Source organism: Folsomia candida, unplaced genomic scaffold, assembly GCF_002217175.1.
Source record: "Folsomia candida strain VU population unplaced genomic scaffold, ASM221717v1 Fcan01_Sc016, whole genome shotgun sequence".
NCBI lineage: Eukaryota > Metazoa > Arthropoda > Collembola > Entomobryomorpha > Isotomidae > Folsomia > Folsomia candida.
The window spans coordinates 1,826,035-1,847,902 of record NW_019091208.1 but is presented as its reverse complement, the minus strand read 5'-3'; the positions used below and the strand labels follow the sequence as shown (position 1 = coordinate 1,847,902).

Sequence of the window (21,868 nt, the reverse complement as noted above, 5' to 3'; positions counted from 1 at the left end):
TGGGACCTATATTCCCCATGTTATCACTAACATGGGAATGATATGTAGGATGCCTTGACCCTTACCCTTTCTCAAATCGATCACGTGCTTTCTGCATAGTCCCTTGAGGCTTGTTAGATATGTACAGGATACCACGATCAGATAAATTGCTCGCCTGGCATTGGTGTTGGCCTGTCACAAACTGTCATCATATAAAGTAGGTGTATTTCTTGGAGAATTTTTTCTAATTCCAGTTATACCCTTTTAGCCGGCTCATGTCAGTCGAATTATTTTATTTGACCGTAATAAACAAATTTATGTACTTATGTATGAGTATCATTCTTATTAAACAGAGCAAACCCTAGTACAAGGGTGAATTAATGGAAGACTCTGACTCGGATGCATCACTCGACCTTAGCTCGGACGGTGGCGACACTGAATATGACGACTAATCCAGAAAATGACTGTGGTGGTGATAGTAGTAAATACACCTTACATAAAAATAAGTACCACTAGTGACGGTAGAGTCACATGTGAACATGCATATTTACGTAATTCAAACAAAATTTTGAATTTGATATATTTCATTAAAATAATTAAACAAAATTTAAGTAACAATTCGTCACGAGTACATACTACTTGATATTGGCCATTTATAAGTATGAAAAAATGATTAATAAAAATAATTTCTTGGACATGAATAAATATTTATTGAAAAAAAGCATTCTAAACCAAGTAGTTTTGAATTTTTAAAGTTCACCAATTTATTGATAATACATTCATTTGTATTCTTTAATTCAAGCATTCATTCATTGTAATTATTTAAATTTTCTTTGGAAAAAATTGCCCGGAATTTCATATTCCGAATTTGTATCAATTTTTAATTTTGGACAGATTTTAAAGTCCCACTCACTCTCCATGACGCATGCGCCGAAGAAAGTAATGGGTTCCGGGCATAAATGAGGATAAAGTGGTACAGGGCTGGACAAGGCAAAACACGGACAAATAAATCTGGACGGGTAAGCAATATGGAGAGCGGTTCAAAGTGGAAAATTTGATACACTCAAGTTTTATATGAATTCAAATTAAATTAAAATAGTGAAGTATGTATTCCTTAGTTCAACTGTATGCAGATATGTTTTCCAATTTTTTTTGTCCGTATTCTGGTATGGTTTGTACTTGTTAAGCCATAAACCTGAAAGTAAAACAAAAATGAGCTTCGATTACATATGTAATAATGCTTACATTTATTTCAAACAATTTTATGTAAAAGGAATTACAATTAAATACATTTTTACTAAAGAAATTCATGTAGAAATAACTTTAATGCCTCGACCATAATGGGATTGGAATCCTTAATAAGTGTGGTAATCGTGGTCACAACTGGGTCCCATTTTATAATTGTGAACTTGTGGATGCTTCGCAATGACGAATTTGTGTCCGACTAAGATGGGACACCCCTGATGGGTCATGCGCTGTAATACCTCCCCCTTCTCGTTGTGGTTGTACCTGTCGTAAAATATGCAAATAGGTGATCTTCTCAGTAATAAAATTGGACAAGAATGATTGCCCTCCTACCATAAAACTGCAGAACCTGCGACTGCTTTGACGGAAATATTAAGGGCCGGCAAAACAGTGTCACCTCCAAGTTCGACGTCATTCAACTAATTAAAGATAAATAAATTGTATTCTGATAGCTGTGATCATAAAATGGATACTATTTCCATTTCCCAAACTGCAATCTTATTAATACTAAATTAATGTCTAGTTACTTACATAACGCGGAATAAATTTCAAAAAGAGGAACGAACGATCACAAATTAAATTTATTACAAAATTGCTAAACGGTGCTCTTTATCTCTCAATTCGCCAGTTGTCATGTATGACGGGATCGTTTGGTGTATGCATGCAAAGAGGAGAAAACTTTGTAAAACTTGAAAAAAAGTATATTTTCCAAATTTTCTGCGTGTTTTCCCCTCTGCGGATGCTAATATCTTTGTTAAACTTGCGTATTGGGAGATCGTGTATTTTTGCAAATTTCATGTTAATTAAATTTCTAATTGGCTGGCACGAATTTGGTCAAAATATTAGAGCAAAATCTGGGAGACCTCCATTGCAAGACGAATTTGCGAATATAATTTCTTCGAAGAAATTAATTATTTATCAAAATCCCACATCCCACAAAATCCCAAATCGCGCATCAAATTCCCACACTCTGGTCATTTAACTTACGTAGAGCAGCATGGTTGAGTATCTTTCCCGAAAAAATGGGAAAGCCGTCGGCCCAACTTTGAAATCGTGCAGGGTTTCCGTCACATTAACGTCGTGATGAGGGGAGTTGCTCCTCCCTAAAATTTGCAAGTAGTTATTATCAGATCCTTGTCTAGATATAAGCGAATTTTTAAAAATAACTTAGCTTTATACCAAAAGCGTACAAAAGGGTATTTAAGGAATCCGTTATTTCGTGAAAACCCAGCATCAACTCCAATTTCCGTGATATATGGGGAATCTGTTTACGCCGTAAAACTGTTTGGAAGTAAAAATTGATAAATCTATTTATAGAAAATGTTATATTAAATATCGACTTTTAAAATGTACATCAATTATGTGTTATCAACTAAATTATGCAACATTTTCAGAGATGCCAAATCTCGTAGAAATCGCTCACATACAATGTTAAAGATAATGTCATCCTTTAGAATATTCTGTAAACCAACTGTGAATTCTAAATTATGCAGATATACTATCCTTAATCCTGAGCAAGCTTTACCTTTATATGGTGCTCAGGATTTTGTATATATAGTTTACTTAATATAGGATTTAGACTACCTTGATGGTTCAAAAGGGCAACGTCATTTTTGTATAAGAGGGTACAATTAATCGTAGGACAAAGAATATGTACACATATTTGTTTTAAACTTGTGTATGCATCTCTTACAGGTAAATTGAACGAGGCATGGCTCCTTAAGTTGTGGGGATTGTCCAATTTCCGTTATTTCCGGCCATGCCGCGGCTATCAGTTGTTTGGTGGAGTTGCGGGAAACGATCCCGTGGAAAAGGAGTACCTCGTCCGGTTTTTCGGACAAGGTTTCCACCCGGAGGGGAAGGATGGTCGTATAACTGCTTCTCGAATGGTCGTAATAACAGCGCAAATTATGTTGTGGATCGACAGGTGTCTGAGTTGAAAAAATCGTATGTTTAGTCCATTGGACTTTCAAATTGTCCAAAAACTAGCTGTTTGCCTTACCAAGTTTACACCACAGTTTGTGAATGGATTAGATTTTAAATCTTCTGTATCTTGCGGCATTGCATTTGCCAAATTTTCTTTTTTAGTAATCTCCTCAACAGGCATAGGAGATCTTAAAAATGTGAAATACTTAAGTCTTATTTATGTATGTGTAGGTCCATGCACTCTAAGAAACTTTAACACCGGATTATATATCCCCGATCGGTGAGTATATTTGACTTTACCGGACGGTGTTCAAATGCTACCTCCCAGTTAAAGCGGGATAACTATGTGGGAACACCCTTAACTAACAGGATATAATAATTGGGATACATTAATTACGATCTGTCATACGATCACATCCGCTAATGTCACCGATCGGTGATAATCCGGTGATAGAAGTTCTTAGAGTGTACATTTTATCTGTACATTTTATTTGCGTATTTAAAGGTATCCAGCAAATACACTGTTAGAAATCCGGTATACATAGTCACGCAGATATTTACTTCTCGGTATTAAAGTTGCTACCCCTTGGTATTAAAATTCTCCTGGTCGGTAAAAATTTTATGCCAATATTGTAAAACTTTAATACCGGGTTAGTGCAACACGGTATTATTTATTTTGTTAGAGTTATGAATGTATCTTACATACGTTGATCAAATCTTTCCGTAAAATCAGCTTCGTAACTGTGGTCCGAATTTGCGATTAATTCTGCAGCTTGGTGCCACTCCTCGGCCAAGGAGTGGAGTTGAAGCTTACTGGCTATACCCGCGAGACCGATGCAGTGCTGATAAGTTAGACCGGAAGATGGCAGTTTATTTGTTGGGATTAATTTTGAGGTTAATTTTCCTTGTGAAAGCTGAAATAACGTTCGCTTGTTAATTTTTTTGGTGAACTATTTTTGAAAAATAGTCTGGTTTAACGGACAAACCTTAATGGCGCTGAATTGATAAACTTGTTGCAATTGGAGGACCGACTCCATCGCATCGAAGGTGTCGTACTGGTCTGGAAATATGGTCAAAGTGTCCTCCAAGGTGGAAATGGTGTTAAGTAAGTCTGAAAATATTAAAATTTTATGATTCCTGGAATTGGTTAAGATGTCCATGGATCATGCGCATAATTATTAAGGAGCGATGCGTCGTTAAAAGATGTGTCCGATGTGTCCTTCGGTCTGTATGTCTATTAGCACGATAAGTTCGTAAAGATTAATTTAGTTAATTTGTACTTTCGGCTATCGACAACTAATTTTAGAAGTAATTTAAATGGGCACCGTTAAATGTTCAATGCCGAAAACATAATTTTTACCATTTTAAATCAGATTTCGGAATTCGTTATCACTTCGAACTGATAAATGAAACTGGGAACGCGGTCCAATGTCATAAAATGTCGAAACGTAAAAAAATGTCTGTTTTTTTTGTAAATGGTATATACGCGAGTTAAGTAAATATATCTGTTTACGTATGGTTGCTACTAAAATTTTTTTACTATGTACGAGAAACTAACTTACCGGTCTGTTTTTCCGACATGGTAGATAAAGCATCCCAAAAGTATGGAAATTTGCGAGCAAATCTGCTAATCAGCCGGAGCGTAGTGACAGGATGGGATCGGTGTGGGAAAGATTCAAATCCTTCACCTTTTCTATCTCTGTTATCCCTGCTTTCTTCAAAATCTTTGACATAATCACGAAGAACTTTCATCCCATTTTCCAGAGTGGTTATTAGTTGCTTGGTTTTCTCATAGATTTTAATTTCCCCTTGTTCCAGGTAGGTCAAGTAAGCGAGCGACAATGGGTTCGGATTTACTTTAGTGGGATGATAGGATTGCTCACTGTTTGCTAAAATTATACTAATTTGACATAAAACTGACACCAAATGTAGCGTAGGAGTTAGGGTGTGGAGCCTCATTGTGCTAGAGATGGAACTGAAATAAAATTATGAGACATTCCAGAGGTTAAAGTTGCGTAAAATATCCTGTCATTTTTCCAACGTTGCGAATGAGAACAATTGCTTTTGTCTGTAAGAAGAATGAGAGAAAGTGAAAGCTGATTTTGTTTTTATTATTTATTCAAAGATTTTATACACGTATATATTTTAGTACCAAACAATTACTTATCGTCACTCTAGATCCATAAAGTACCAAGTTGAAAACCCGTTGGAAGCATGAAGGGCTAAGATTTGTATGTGTTGCGATTTAATGGTATGCGGATTTGGCGTGTAAATGAACTAAATGTTAAGTCCAACTTAATAAAATTGCGTGTAAAGCTATAATTCATCCAGGCCTAAATTAATTCTTACGCCTAATTATAATTTAATCCAGTGTTACATACATAATCCTGCCTTACATTTAATCCCTAATTTTTATCCTTAATCTACAAATATTTTAAAAATCAATCCTTATCTCAATCTTAATCCCAAGATTTGAATAATTAGTATTTAATCTTAAACCTTAATCCCAATGTCGTTAATCTGCCTTTCTCTGATTTGCAAGGGTTATAGGAAGTGTACAGACGTGAAGTATGTCACATATTTATCACTCCAAATCACATTCACGTGCCAATGTAACCACCATATTTTGAACTCTCTTTAAAAGTTCGGAAGCATAAAAGTGCGTCGTTACGTCGCCCCTTTGGGGAAGATTAATGCAATCCATGCATTCATCAAATCTCCTTATGTGGTGAAGATACGCAAATTCTGGCGGAACTTGAAACTCCACTTCGTCCCCGACCGCTTCGTCCATCCAGTGCAACCCTGGCTCGATAACGCTTCGAGGTTTCGATATCAATTTCGATCTGAGAAAAAAAGTCAAGGGTTATTTTGAAGTGTTAACTTTTCGAACAAAACTTTCTAATAGTCCGCTCAGAAATCTTTCGTTGTTAAAAGTGTAATCTCGGAAAATTAGCACTATGCGTGGTATCGAATTCGGTGGCATGAAGAAGCAACATTTTTAATGCTTACATAAACGTAATTTGTATTACCAGATTTGAATACATTTTGATGTCTTTGATCGGTAATAAATTTTATTAAAAATTTGTAAAACTGCGTATGTATAATAGTGCTTATTGAAATAAACGCGATATGTGTTTTGACAAATTTTTCTAGTAGGTTACCTGAAAGAGACAATGTAATTTCGTATGATATCTATAAGAAAACTTTGAACTCTAGCATTGAAAAAAAATTCTGCAAGGGATTGAACAATGAAAATAAACAAATACTACCAGGTAACCTTATAGAATTTCTAGGTCCAATTTTTTGTGTGTGAACCATAGTCACATTTTTACTTACTTACCTTCGTCGAAACGGAAATACGAACTCAAGTCGAGTAACGTATCTGTACGTTTTGAAGTCATACAGTCCAAATTTGAGTATGTTCACGGGCGTCGAGTTGTTCCTTGAATTTGGAAAATTTTCAAAACTCGTATCAAAAACACCCATACGAAATTGGTAACTGGCTAAACTCCCCGTCCTTCGTTCGCTCGTCCAAAGTGTGTCCAAAACGTTGATCAATTCGCCAAAGTTTCTAGCGTGGGTGTAATTTGGTACGAGAAATTCGTCATAATCCACACCAATAATGTGCTTGGACAACCCTCTGTATCTGAAGGCACAATCGTTGCTTTGCGCCAGTTGACCGTTAAGATGAAGAACGTTGTCGTCAGGGATGGGGGATGTCCACTTTAAAATTGTGATTGGAGTCTCTAAACGCAAAAATAAAGATAAATTTCAATGTTTTTGAAGGTGTGAATATTGAAAAATTATTTCTTCAGCTCATATTCGTGAAGAATGAATGAGTGAATATTTGAATGAATAAATGAATTCTTAAGTGAATGAGAAATATCTGAATGAATAAATGGATTCCTTTTAATGAATAAGTGAGCATTTGAATAAAAAATGAATTCGTAAATGAATGAGCGAATATTTGAATGAATGTTACATATTGAAAGTGAGTGAAGATTTTAGTGAATTTGTTACCTGTCCTTCATTCCAATGAATGAATATTTGAATGAATAATTTTGTGTTGAACACGTGCGTGCATACAAATATGTTTAACACATGGGGTATAGTGAGAAATCCATATAATTAGTAGGCAAAATTGTGAACGAGGAAAGATTTTTTGATCAGGTATACGAATGTACGTTTGCCTAAACCATGGTGACACCTTGTTACCGAATTATGTAAATGATCATGTACTACCCATTATTATTATTACCTGCATTTACTGCCGCGGATTTCATAACGCACGAGACACGAGGTCCTATCGACATATTGTAAAAGGTGAAGTGGCCGATACCCATCATTTTGTAGAATTCCAGCCATTCCAAAAACTCTGCAACGTTGGCGTAATTGTACGTTGGTTGGACACACACGGCAAAGTCGTACGGTTCCGCGACATCCGTCGATCGGGGTTGGGTTAATTTGAGCAAATTTGAGGAAGTGGTAAGGGATTCACGAACTTCAGGAAATGGCGTGATCGATACGAATCTAGCGAACTTGATGATCTGCGAACTGGAATCCTTTGGTATTGAGCAAAGAATGAATGCGGAGCTAAAAGTAAAAACATATTTATTATGGGCCTCCGCAGACACACGAAAAAACCGTCGCTTCGAATTTCGCTTAGTTTTTCGCTTACTTCCTGATAAGCGAGCTCTGGGGTAAGCGAACAGAAACTCAACTCAGAAGTGAGGTTAAGGTCCGAACAAAATTTTGCAATTTTCATAATTTTTGCCATGCTATCGATAAGCGAAAAACAAAGCGAAATTCTAAGCGACGATTTTTTCGTGTGTCTGAGGAGGCCCTATGTAACTCGATGACTTTTCTTGGATATCGACACGTTTTTAATGATTTTGTCGCTTTGGGAATTGATTTTTAAATTTTAGACAACAAACATTTTTATGGGTCAATTTGAAGATTTATACATAATTAATTATTATGTATGTACTTATAACGGGGCTCCTCAGACACATCTCAAAAAATTCGCTTGATTCACTAAAGGCTGATAAAACTGGTTTATTTGTAAAAACGTGACAGCCATGCACTCTTAGAAAACTGGTATTAAATCATTTCTGACCCGAGTACATATTTACATATTTGACTCTATCGCCCCCATTAATAACAAGCACTACCGTGTAGTAGTAAAAAATTCAAAATGTGGACGCAAACCATATTCATCCCAGAATATTTTTTGACTAGGTTAAATAGTTCGAAAGGGCAACTCTTTAGAAAAAAAATTAGTGCGGCGCTTGCGCAGATTCGAAAAATTCTGCACACTCTTGACGCCGCAAGTTTGCGAATACGCTGCGTAATTTGCGCTTGTGACAAAGAAGTTGTGCGTTACTGCGGACTGCACAAACCTTGCTGAATTTTTCGCATTTGTGCAAGTGCCAACCTGTCACATCATGTGACTCACATGCTTTCTGCACAGTCTCTAACATGGCAAAAAAATAATCTGGAGTGAACACGGTTTCAATCCCCACTGTAAGAAGCAAACTACTACTAAATCCGATGGGAACTTATTACCGAATCAATACCAATGTGGGGTAGATACGTGACTAAATCATATTTTTAATACATTGGTAGTTTAGAAGTATGTACTTTTCATTAACTGAAAAATATGCAAATACGTATATATTTTGTACCCAAACGCAAATCAACCTTAAGTTTAGTAGCAATGACGCAATTTGTCCTTTCTGTATTTAAGGTGGAATTTTCCTGTACATTTATGAGTTTCTCGAAACAGGGCATATGTAACCTCGATGTCCGTCTGTCTAACTAGTATTTATTACAATTAAATTTCGTTTTTTCGAGATGCAACCATTTTGATGCTTTAAAATTTGCGTAATTTCGTGCACATGAAAAAACAATAACTATAATACGCATCGGTAGTTTTCGCGATGCATGTCAAAATGTTGTCGGAAAAATGCCTGAGTCGGGGCATTGGGAGTTTTATATACATAAATATGTACGAGATTCATATCTTGCTTGCAGTCAATCTAAACCTGTTACATAAATCCACTCCAGTAGACCTACCCCACTGCAAAAATTATATAATGCGCAAACTATTCAAGGAGATTCTTCATTGCAGCAGAAGCACTTGGTCAGCGTAGCTCAAGTTGTGCAGGTGTATCTCTTAATAATTTTGACGAAATAATTAAAATCTTTAAAATGACGAATCTCAAGTTGACTGTGGTTTTGGTTTTTGCAATTTCGGTAGGTAAACATATTTGTAATGTGCTAATTTCAAAATCTTGACTAATTACAAGGGCATGCAGACAAATTTCGAATTTTTTTTATCAGATTGTCTCCACCAAGCCACCCCCAGAACGGAAATGCCGAACGGTTTGGACCGACCTTAATAAACTGGAGCTGAGACAGATCGGAGTCTGTACGAAAGAACTGGGATGGAAGGGTGGGAGAGAAAAGACGCAAAAATCAACGGTACATTTACACTCTTAAAACTAATGTTATCCTTTTGAAAATGTAAATGTAATCTAAATTCTAAATTAAGTAAATTTCACGAAGCCTAGAGAAAAGTTTGGGCTTTATCAGGTTTGCGTTAATCTGACAAGGAAACATACCGAGGTGTCCAACGAGTTAAAGGTCGACACCTATACCAAAATGACCACAATACATGACTTATTAAACAAACTGAAGGAATTTCCGTGTAAAATTCACTTTTCGTCACGTTGTGACGATATTTGTGACGAGTGCATGACCATCGGGTGGCCAGCGGGAGAGGTCGGCCCATGAACGATCAGGTCGAAACAGAGAAGCGTCGTCGTGTTCAGAGATTTAAAATTCTTTCAAATTTGAAAACATCTTGAAATATTGAAAAAATTTTGAGAAAATTTTGAAATTTTGAAGAAATTTTGAAATTTTGAGAAAATTTTGAAATTTTGAAGAAATTTTGAAATTTTGAAGAAATTTTGAAATTGTGAGAAAATTTTGAAATTCTGAAGAAATTTTTGAAATTTTGAAGAAATTTTGAAATTTTGAGAAAATTTTGAAATTTTGAAGAAATTTTTGAAATTTTCAAGAAATTTCAAATTTTTTTCAAAATTTCAAGTGGTTTTCAAAATTTGATAGAATTTGAAATCTCTGAAGATGACGTGAAAACGACGACGCTTCTCTGTTTCGACCTGATCGTTCATGGGCCGACCTCTCCCGCTGGCAACCCGATGGTCATGCGCTCGTCACAAATATCGTCACAACTTGACGAAAAGTGAATCTTACACGGAAATTCCTTCAGTTTGTTTAATAAGTCATGTGTTGTGGTCATTTTGTTGTAGGTGTCGACCCTTAACTCGTTGGACACCTATGTTCCCTTGTCAGATAAAGATGAGGTAATGATTTTATGTATTTGTGTTTAATTATTATTCTTAAATAGTACTATTACTCAATATTGGACCAAACAATTCTACACACATACCCATACAATATTCTACATACAATTTTACATACATCAAAGTTAACTATCGAGTTATTAATTGTTTACCAATCATCTGATTATTTCGCACATGGATTAGTATTAAAGCCATCACTCCATGTAGTATCCAATATATTGGAAATTATTATATGTGTGTAATAATGGTATTGTTCCTTGGCAGAATGGCAGGATTGCTATTGTTACGAAAAAATTGCAATTTTTCCAAGACTAATAAGTACTTAAGTTTCCTTTAAGCAAATCCAATTTGCTTAAATAATGCCAGACTATGTAGCACATGTCCATCAAACTGTAGAACTCATTACCAGCTAAAATTGGCGAATCTGCCATTATTTCTAAATATTTTTATTCACATATTTCGTTGTGCTGTGGTTGATCGAATATTGGCAAAAGCAATTGTTGTCATTTTAGCAGTACTTTTATCACCTTTGACACGCAATTCTACCAGATTTCATGTCTTTTGCACAAAAAGCGAACTAAATTGGTAGCTATTTCATACCGTTTTGCTTCAAGAGAACACAATAATCTTAAAAAAAACCCCACCAAGTTTATTTTGTTGTATGTATATATGCAAATTAACCATCATACTTACAACAAAAATTCTAAAATTAGAAAAAATGCATTGCATACAGTATTATTTATCTAACAATGCAAGTCTTTTACGTGTACAACTCAGATCTAGTTGGGGCCAATTTTATTTTATTCACCACAAAATAAGCATATCCGTATTTTTTCATTTTTCCTAATGCGCTAATTTGACCGCGAGACGCGAATTTTTAAACATTTTTCAGCCAAAACCTCGGTTTTTAAAGATTCTGTAAATTTTCGAATTTTAGTGCGAATCCAAAAATTCCAAAACATGTGTCTTCAGAATGACTTATTTGACTTATTAAAAATCCACACGCATTGTTTTTTGGAAAATTAAAAATTGGAAAGAGTTTATAATTTTAATGAATTTCAAATACTAGCAACAAATTTTGAAATTCAAATTTCGAGACAATTGGATTTTTCGTAAGTCAAGTAAGTCATTCTGAAGAGACATGTTTTCGAATTTTTGGATTCGCGCTAAAATTCAAAAATTTACAGAATTTTTAAAAACCGAGGTTTTGGCTGAAAAATGTTTAAAAATTCACGCCTCGCGCTCAAATTAGCGCATTATGAAAAATGAAAAAATACGGGTAGACTTATTTTTTGTGGTGAACAAAATAAAATTGGTCCCAATCCGATCTGAGTTGTACACGTAAAAGACTTGCATTGTAAGCATATATATGCCTAAAGAATTCTAAAATATTAGATAGCGACCATTAATTCTTACTGGTAGTTGCATCCAATGTTTTAAAATATTTGACTCTGCCGTTAAAAAAGGGGATACGTCATTAAATTCCAAAATCGTGGGTAATTTGTTACGCCCTTCATAACTGGAGACCTACAACCCCAATGTAAAGACCGGTCATGACGCAAATATTGGACACTCATAACAAACCTGAAAATAGAACGAAGTATAACTTACCCATTATTATCTTAGCATAGCATAGAAAATGAGACAATATTTCGTGTTGAATGTGTTAAATCAAATTATTTTCTTCGTCAATTTAAATTTGAGCTATGTGTATTAATGAAGGCCAAACATTGAGGCCCTAATTGCATCGATGACGTCAATAAAACGTACATATGCATATTGAGCAAACAGAATCATTAGAAGTGATGTTTTTAGTTTGAGCTTGTCCTTACATTTGATACGTCGCATATTCAGAGCAACTTGCACTAGCAACCAGAAGGGAATGGGCTATTTGCATTTCTATTCTTACAGTCGCTTTCGTTTTTTGACTCCTGGGAAACATAAACGATAATTATTCACAATGTTGTCAAGGTTATTGCAAATATTCCTTCCACTTTTGCATCTTTCACACCAACTTGGAACGTTTGATAATTTCCTTCAGTTGTTTACTGGTTGTACGTTAGACATTTTTACTAGCAACACTTACCTTTATGATGATCCACGTTTTTGGATTATGGACGAACGCCTCATTTTTCCAAAGTTGGTCAAGGATATTAAAACTTATGTCCGGTTAGTGTTTGACGCTCAAGAGAATAATACGGTTGAAAGATACCTGCTTCTCCAGAAACATAACCCGCCCTATATAAATTCAAAGGATTATTGCCGCATTGGATTCATGGACTTGCAAGAAGGCGAGCAAATAAATTTGCCGGATAGCGAAAATGGTTTATTGCAGCTAATGGTGCAAAATCCACAACCTCAACATGTATTTATCCGAGTAGGAATCCCTGAAGCGACCGATTTTCCTAAACCAAACAAAAGTCCATTCAATTTCGTGTTAAGTAAAGTTTCAGCTAACATCTTTGCAATGCACATTAGAGGAAATACCGTTACTATATATTTCTCAAAGTATCATTTAGATTTAATTTTCATTGAAAAGAACAAGACCTCGAAATCGTATATAGGTTCCGACAGCATAACAAAAAGAGCGAGAAAACTGCAAAATTTGGACACACGGTTCCAAAGGGAGTTTAGAAATATGGATAGTAGGCCGGTAGGACTTCGTATAATAGGTAGCCTTGCAAAGAAAACAATAGAACTGTATCAGAAAACATGTGGGATTTACAAAATTAAGGGCTCCCCCAATCCGTATACCTGCGCCATGATAACATTGAGCCGTAAGTTTAATTTTACGTTTGCATCCCCGTCGAGGAATCCTGATCTCCAATTAAGCTACATTCTCTTAGATCAGAGACTGCTTTCTTATGCTTATGCTAAGAAATTGACTAGCCCACCAGCACAACTCATTACTCCCGGTGGGGATTACCTGGAACTTAAAACGGTCGTGTTCAGTAAAAAGCGAGAAGCTAATGGGTTCGCATTGTTAACCACGTTCGACTCCGGTACATGGATTTGCCTCTTTCTGCTACTGTTTTGCTTAAATATGCTGTTAAATCTACCAGCAACTGGATACACTTCCCCTTGGTACGTGTCATTTACTTTGGTGCGGCACTTAATGGATCAGCCAGGAAATGAGGGAAAATCATCCCCACAGATACGAAGTGCGATCATTCGAACCGCCATTCTCTCTTCCTCGATACTTTCTATGCTTGTTGGAAACCTGTTTCGGGGATCATATACATCGCAGCTCACCAGTAGGACTTTACCAAATATGAGAAGCGATTTAAATAGCATTGCATTTAGTTCGGTACCAATTGTAGCTACTGGGTCATCGGACAATGGTGGAGATGAGAAAAGGTTCGTATCGTTCCTCACAAACGAAATTAACGGCCGACTAGTCGTGGCTCCTAATAATTCTAATATTTACAACATCCTTAAAACAATACGGGATCGTACAACCTTTTTACTATCCTCGTGGTATGACTTCGCAATTAATGTTAGCAACAACCACCTAATTAAAACTAACAATGGCTACGAACGACTTCCTGAAATCTTTGTGGTAATGGACAAGGACGCTTCGTGCAATGCTCTAATTAAACTTTTAACGTTCAATAATGTATATTTCCCAATTTCATACCGAAGTTCGGGAGTATATACGGAAAGAGGTTTCTACGTCGCAAGTAACACTCTGCTTGGTATGATCTTAACCCCGGGTTTGTATGGCCTACAAGAATCTGGGATACTCCACTGGTGGAAGCAACGTTATGCTGATCGGAACATTTTAAGCCCACATTCATTGTACACCTGGAAAACCTACTTTGGAACTCGGTTGCACCGAGCACTTATTCATTGGCCGCCGAAGAAATCACCAGAATTTGAAAACGATGTTGTAGGGCCGGGAAATTTTATCATGATTGGTTATATCCTGATATTTCTGTATTTCTTGTCTCTAACTTTGGCCTTACGCGAAGTTTATTATCATCGGGAGACAAGGGAGAAAGTATTTACTTGGTTTCGGGAAACGTGGCAGACGATACAAGCGGCACACAAACGAATTCGAGCGTGGCGAAGGTATAAAATACTGAGCATGGTGCAAAGAATAATGGTAGGGTTTGAAAATGCTTCATTTTGCAACTTTTCTATAAACCATCTGTAAAATTTATGAACGATTCAACCGACTGACGACTAGGTCGGAAACTCAAATTTTGAAATGCAAATAAAGGCACCCAAAGAACAAAAGAGTCAGCTTCAGTTAGACTAGGTCAGGTTAGGTTGTTAATAAGGTTCAGCTCACGGTTAAGATATGGTCGAGTTAACAATTTTTATTTTATAGCGAAAGATATTGTAATTTTACTTATGACACGTGAAAGTAGTGGTTCATTTAATATTTGGAATTTTTCAACACTGTTTAAACTGTTATTTTTTATTCGTGTAGATGACGTTGATAACCCGCACATTCGCGGTAACTAGTGTTTCACCTTTTACGACTCCACTTCTTGTTTTACTTATTCCTCATTTTCAGATGCCCTTCAACTATTATAAATTGCATGCTGGAAAATGGTTCCTAGCCAACTTACAATTAGTTTTTAGCTAAGTGGTTCACAATAAGTTTGGAGGAGAAGGGAGTTACACCACTCTAATAGTATGCATACTTCTGACTTACATAGAGTGTGTCCTAAAAGTTTCTCCCTATTAACCACTGAATTTTGTTACCTGACAAATTCAGGGAGATAGAATTGTTCAAACTGGTATGTTTTTCGAAAGTACTGTAATATGATGTGCGTAATCCGGCCTTGTTCACCATTTCTACCATTCATGCCGCAAAACTATGGTGCAAAATATGCGGTCCTTACGAAACCAACCTGGGACCGGGATTTCAAAGTTGTCTTTCGGCCTTGTCAAGGATGTGAGATCCTTCAAATTTGTTTTCCTAAGTCTCAAATGTTATGGATTGAATTATCAATACGATTAAAATTATCTGTTATCTGTGTATATACGCTTATCTTCACCTTCCACAGTGGTCAAAAAAGTCAAAAATCTATGCTTTTAACCAGTTTGGCGAAGTTTAGCCGATATCTCGTGGGTTCAAAAGCGTTTTAAACTGAACCCTGTATGTCTGGCAACCCTCCTTTGTCATGCTGGGTTAGTCCCAAAAGTAATGACCAAAGTATCTCAATTATTCCAAAATTGCCGTAATGCAAGATTTAGGCTCCTCTAGCTTTTGTAGCAGAACTATCCAATTTCCATCGAATTTGGTAATTGATTGAGCATTTTTTTGATGGGGACGGTGTTCTCGAACTATCCGAACTGCATTTTGGTTTAAAATATTTTTTGTTGCTCCGCAATCCTATCTCCTTCCAGACTATCACATTTTCAATTAAACCCATAACCTGCACCTGATAGTAAGAGGATACTCAATTCCTTGTGGTTACGAGAAGACTTTACCTTTGGTATGTTATTGCAAAAAAAATTTCACAACAAAACAAACAGATGTAAAAGCTAGCAACATAAAACAATCGGAAAATCCATCGGGAGAAACTTTTAGGACACCCTCTATGTAAGCAAATGTAACTAACTTATAAATTTGTAAAAAGAGCAATTATTTATTCTTGTGTGTACCTAGCGTAAAAACTAGCATACATAAATTGATAAAAGTCGAGATATGCCGAATACATACACAAATAACACTGGAAAAGTTTTATAAATAATGTTCGTCAACGAACCGATTTTATTTTTTATTAGTAAAAGTGAAACTAGTTGAACCATTTATCAAAATGTCTTGTCTTTGTCATTGATAGGTTTAACCCGTACGCAAATTTCAATATGCGGTATTAAATAAAAATTTGTCGAATTTTTTAGGTAGAGTTATGTTGGACGATGAACATACGGTCACCGTGACATCTTATTAAGTTGATGAGGTCAACGGTTCAAAATATTATATTACCATCAAGGCGTCATTTTTTTCATGTTAGATCAGTTGTTATGAACATCGTGGAAAATTGAAATTCAATTTGTGTCATTGCGTAAATTAAGACGCATATAAAACTCCAGGACAAGATATTGTTAATTTTATACAAATCTATTATTACCATCTCAACAGTGGGATGTGGTGCAAAATTCCATTATAATTAATACACATCCAAATTTCTGCAGGATTTTCCTCCATTACACCTGCTACTACTTTGTCACACCTTTAATTTGAAAGTTTAAATCGATAACAGACAATAAACGAGGAAAATTCTACCAAAATGTGTACCCATTATATTTTGCATACGTAATCACTACCCACATGGCATGCACAAAAGTAAGTAAGCTGCATAATTTTTCGTTTTTGTGCAAAATTGATATAAATTTCGTAAATTTCGCATACGTTCTCAAACTGGAAAGATAACTGAACCCAAACCGATCGAAGTACATACTGCGCAAAACACATAATGAACTCACTTATCTTCGAATTGGCAACCTTTTTCTGCCTTCTGGGATTTCTCAACTCTGGAAACATTGTCGCACAAGGTAAGAAATAATTGTTCCTAGAAACACAAACTCTAAATAAAAGTTGTATCAAATTTGCTCAAGGTTCAACAACAATTGGCACCGGATAAAAATTAAATGAAAAATATTTTTTGCAAATGTTTAGCTCATTCTTGTTAAAGGGAACGTTTGTAAACTTTATAACGCAAATTATTTTGTTTATTTTTTGGACAAACACCAAACTACTTTTAAGATATATCACATATTTACGCACATTACCATTCGGCCCTGACCACCCACCGACCTATCTTTACAAAGTTTACGAACGTCCCTAAACCTAACAAACTAACAATTTGATACTAATACTAACAAAGAGAAACGCGCGCAATGCGATGACGCTAGCGGTCTCCCTCCGATTTCGACAAAATCACGATGGTTTTCAGAGATTTTGTTGGCCCAATTTTTGTATTTTGATACCGCCCAAACCTTTGAACCAAATTGTCTGAACCCTAACGCTTTCTATACATTTTATTGCAGACCTTGACACCCCTGACGGCGGCAAGAATGACAGCCCTGAAGTACTTTACAACGAAATAAATTGTCCCACGGATGAAAACGGACTGGTTCCGATAGAGACAATCGGCGTCGATAAAACCTACTACGTCGCACCGCAACAAGTAAGGGCAAATGCATTACATAACATTGGGGGTATGCATTTGTGTTGCGTTGCTAAAAACATAATCCCGCAAGAAAATATTTGGGTTTAAAATTCATTTGCGAAATAACAATGCGATGGTGTGAAGTGTAACCCTCAGATTTCGTTGAAATTTTGAAATTATGTGGTCCATGTCAATACAACCAACGTTTCTTGAGGCAGATTGTTGGTGGTCAAAATTTGTCAAAATATTTGAGGTCAAAGTTTAAAAACGAGCGATTTTTACCAGGCGGAGGAAGCAAAGTCAACTTCCATTCGTTTCCCGTGCAAAAAATTGCACATATTTAAACTTTAACCTAAGATATTTTGCCAAATTCTGACCATCGCACAAACTGCCTGAAGAAACGTTGGCCACATAATTTCGAAATTTCAACCAAATCAGAAGGTTACACTTCGCACCATCGCAGTGTTAGATTTGGTAGAACTTTTAAAATTGTGGTCCATGTCTAGTTGACGTTCAACGAGTGTCACCGACTTTGTCGAGGAATAACCAGCGAACGGGGGAAGCAAATGCATCTCGCCGAGTTTAAGGATCTTGTGGAGCAACAGAACTTCAGCTTCATGCTGTTACTCCAAAATTGTACTGGTGAGTAGTTATGAATGTACGTCAATGACGGGTATCTACACTTTTCGACACCCGGCATTAAATTATTCTTGGATACGTACGTACAATTCGTACACGTATACGACGACAGTCACTAGAAATAAGGTAAAGTCGTGTGTGCAGTACAATTTGCAAGTTTGAAGAAAAATATTTTAAGAGAAAAATATTTTGCCATATTCATGGCAATGTATGTACATATTTACAAATTAAAATTAACACATGTAAATTCAAGAAATGTGGATTCTCTTCTAAATTAAGTCCGGATTTTGAAGTGCTGGACGAAAAATGGATTTCCAAATTATCCGGGCATGATGGCCTTATCCGTTATACATGTGTACATACACCTTCTTAAGAAATCCGGTACTAAATCCGTACATACTAAATAGGTGGAGCATGTACATATACAAACGACTCAATTTCGGTGTCAAATTATTTGTGGTAAAAATTAGTATAATGTTACTTATTTTGTTCTTCCATAGATATTTTGCGAGCGGAATTATGGATTGGTGGCATCGCGCTGGACTATATTTTAAGCAACGCTCCCGTAAATGTGCCCGCCGCGGGGTGGAGTTGGATTCATTCCGGGCGTGAACTGAGCCATAAGCTGGCTTGGAATCCGTTCGAACCGAGCCGTCACTTGCAGCTGAACCTGCAGTACGAAGCCTGCGTTACTTTCCGACCTCGGTACGACCTCTGGCCGCAACGCCACTGCCTAAACGATGCCCACTGCTCGACCCGACTTCCTTGCGTGTGTCAGGCCCTGCTTTAAGGCTCTACTTCATTTTCATGAGTGTTTAGTCTCACTCAACCCGTATTCAATATCTTTAAATGTAATTTCTAAAATGGCATCAAGATCATTAGTGTTGAGATAATTGGGACTTTTGATATTTTAATGTGAAGCTAATTTTTGGTTAAACAAAACCTTGGTGTTTTGAAAAATTAGAAAATTCATTTACAGTTTTTGCACTTCCAAAATGAATTTTCTAATTTTTTCTAATGAATTTCTAATGAATTAATGAATTTTTTTCTAATTTTCTAATTTTTAAAAACACCAAGGTTTTGTAGTACCAAAAATTAGCTTTATATTAAAATATCAAAAGTCCCAATTATCTCAGCACTAATTATCTTGATGCCATTTTAGAAATTACATACAAAGACTTTAAACACGGGTTGACTGAGATCGCGTCATCCACAACAGTCTTAAACTACGGCTTGTTAACTATGGTTCGCTACATTTTGAATGAATTAAAGCACTTCAAACTAATGGAAAGATTTGTTTATTGAAGTAATTTTGCAGTAGCGACCGGTTTCATAATCTTTCATCAGGCTGCATACATACATATGTGAAAAATGGCAAAAAATTGTAATTAAATTATTGTAGACTTATTGCAAAATTATTGTAAAATGTATATATAATGACTTGATACCTTTACAAAGTGGTAAATTTAATAAATGAAGATCTCTACTATATAAAATAGTTCAAGTTCATCCCTAAAAATATATGAATTAAATGCAAAAATGTATAATAGTAATAATAATAATACGTCGCTACCAAATACAATAAAATTTACCTGAAACAGGGAGTTTTTCTTAAAAATATTTATAAAAATATATTTAGTAGTATTTATTTAGAATTGGAAAGACTAAAAATCCATGTGATTGTGTCAAAGTAAAAAGACGGAGTAGTTTGTTGGGCAGAAGTTGGCGTCCTCGGTGATGATATGTACATATACATATTACATACTAAATATTATTACATACTTGCCTCGTAAGTGAGTTTATCTTTCTGTAACTTACTTTAACATTGAGCGTATGCAACATGTGTGTATATATACGATCACTTTCTTTCATAATAAACTCAATGGTGAGACTATTTAGAGTTGGTAAAGATTTGTAATATGGCATTACAACATACGATCTATGTAAAATGGAATCATGAGTTTCAGTTTTGACCTTCATATTACAAAGAATTTCTGGGTGGTGTAATTTTAAATTATCTATAATTAAATTTTTACACTTAGTTAATAAATCTAGTCTTGATATTTGAGCTAATCTTTGTCGCGTATTATCTATACAATCATTAGGATAACAACGGTTATGAAATGTATTCAGCAAGATTTCAATCTCCGTTTCTCTGTCCTCAATTTCGGAACAAATTTTTATAATTCGTAATCCTTGACTATACGGTAATGAATTCAGAAGTTGTTTAGGTAAATTAGAAAGATAGTGAGCATATAATGGGCGTGACATTGGTTTCTTATATAAAGTTGTAGAAAGCTTATTGTTTGATAAACTTACATTAACATCTAAAAAGCAAATATCGGTTGTACTATGGTTTAGTGTAAATTTAAGATTACTATGTGAAAAAATATTCATGCACCATACGTTGAAATCAACAATATCAGTGGAATCAATAATCATGAAACCATCATCTACAAATCTAGCATGGAAAAATATATATTCACAATTATCAAATAGTGGAGACAATTCACACTCCGCAGTAATATTTGCCACGCTCACCGATGCTGCATTTCCCATCGCGATCCCTTTAGTTTGTTTAAAATACAGATTTTTAAATTTAATAAAATTGTAATCCAAGCATAAACTCATAAGTTTTTGAAATTGATACGAGGAAAATTTATACGGTACCGATGATTTACCTTTAAATTTCAGATACTTATTTAGACAATGTTTTTTACATAGGTTTACATCAAGATTATACATACATACTTTCAATGTCATAGGTAAGTAATACTAAGTTTCTATTTTTAGGCAGTGTAAGGTTATTTAATAATAGTAAAAAATGTCGAGTGTCAAGAATTAATGATGAAATTAAATTCATTATTGGTTGTAAAATTAAGTCGACTAATCCACTAATATTTCTGTTAAATGCATTACATGTACTTGTAATGGGCCTACCAGGTGGTATTCTGACAAAGGTTTTATGTACTTTAGGCAATATATAGAACTTACAAGGTTGGTCGTTTTGAATTATTAAATGTTGAAGTTGGGTACCGTTATCAAATTGAATTTTTAGACACTTTACAAGGTCCTCAAAATCATCTCTGCTTTTCGTGTAATGGGCTGGGGTTGACGGGGTGTATGTAGATTCATCATTTAGGTGCCTTAATATTTCATTTTCATAATCTTGTTTCAAAACTATACATATACCGGCATTTTTATCTGCATTTTTGATGACGATATCATGCTCTTGAATCCATTGTTTACAATTTGTTATGGTGTCATTTGGGATTAAATACGAAAATTTCCTTTTTAACTTTACATGTTGAACAAAATCTGATGTAATGTCCGGGTTCACAAATATTTTAGATTGTAAATCACAACTTGGTTTATTGTTATTCACTCGTTTCTTTGATGTTATACAAAATTGAAAAGTAAATAAATATACTCCGCATACCCCTATCTGTGTCTTTATCTCTTTAAAAAATAAATACATTAACCGCATTTAATTTTCTCAATCATTCCATTAAACTTGTAATGTTTTTATTGTAATGTGAGTATTAAATGTCGGAAATCTAT

At 35.3% G+C, this 21,868-nt stretch overlaps 2 protein-coding genes and 1 long non-coding RNA gene across 7 annotated transcripts; 1 reads left to right on the top strand and 2 right to left on the bottom strand.

Moving 5' to 3' along the window:
* Positions 1–5,287: 5,287 nt before the first annotated feature.
* Positions 5,288–8,630, bottom strand: LOC118437752. Its single transcript, XM_035857080.1, has 4 exons — positions 8,606–8,630; positions 7,409–7,870; positions 6,491–6,896; positions 5,288–5,993 (listed from the first exon to the last, which is right to left on the bottom strand). Exons 1-4 carry the CDS (start codon positions 8,628–8,630, stop codon positions 5,735–5,737), a joined length of 1,152 nt encoding a protein of 383 aa, XP_035712973.1. The 3' UTR covers positions 5,288–5,734.
* A 581-nt stretch (positions 8,631–9,211) lies between these two features.
* LOC118437799 lies at positions 9,212–19,224 on the top strand. Of its 5 annotated transcripts, none has more exons than XR_004836364.1 (6): positions 9,212–9,405; positions 9,493–9,633; positions 12,005–17,051; positions 17,547–17,686; positions 18,175–18,310; positions 18,808–19,224. XR_004836364.1 is itself a non-coding variant. In XM_035857176.1 (6 exons), exons 3-6 carry the CDS (start codon positions 16,973–16,975, stop codon positions 19,095–19,097), a joined length of 645 nt encoding a protein of 214 aa, XP_035713069.1. In that variant the 5' UTR covers positions 9,216–9,405; positions 9,493–9,633; positions 16,398–16,972; the 3' UTR covers positions 19,098–19,224. The 5 variants fall into 5 exon arrangements, 4 of the variants coding, with proteins under 4 accessions (XP_035713068.1, XP_035713069.1, XP_035713070.1 ...); XM_035857176.1 differs by having other exon boundaries at positions 9,216–9,405; positions 16,398–17,051; XM_035857177.1 differs by having other exon boundaries at positions 9,217–9,405; positions 16,692–17,051.
* Positions 19,225–19,589: 365 nt separating this feature from the next.
* LOC110856640 lies at positions 19,590–20,946 on the bottom strand. Its single transcript, XR_002548593.2, has 3 exons — positions 19,900–20,946; positions 19,756–19,819; positions 19,590–19,655 (listed from the first exon to the last, which is right to left on the bottom strand). It is a non-coding gene; the product is annotated as an uncharacterized LOC110856640 (long non-coding RNA).
* Positions 20,947–21,868: the final 922 nt, after the last annotated feature.

Bases quoted from the DNA above. Each gene is read 5' to 3' on its own strand.
- LOC118437752 (XM_035857080.1), bottom strand. From the start codon at position 8,630: ATGTTAGAGACTGTGCAGAAAGCAT. The intron at 6,897-7,408 runs GTAATAATAATA...TTTTGCGTTTAG, and splicing joins ATCCGCGGCAGTAAATGCAG to AGACTCCAATCACAATTTTA. The intron at 5,994-6,490 runs GTAAGTAAGTAA...TTTTTTTCTCAG, and splicing joins GTATTTCCGTTTCGACGAAG to ATCGAAATTGATATCGAAAC.
- LOC118437799 (XM_035857175.1), top strand. From the start codon at position 12,499: ATGTTGTCAAGGTTATTGCAAATATTCCTTCCACTTTTGCATCTTTCA.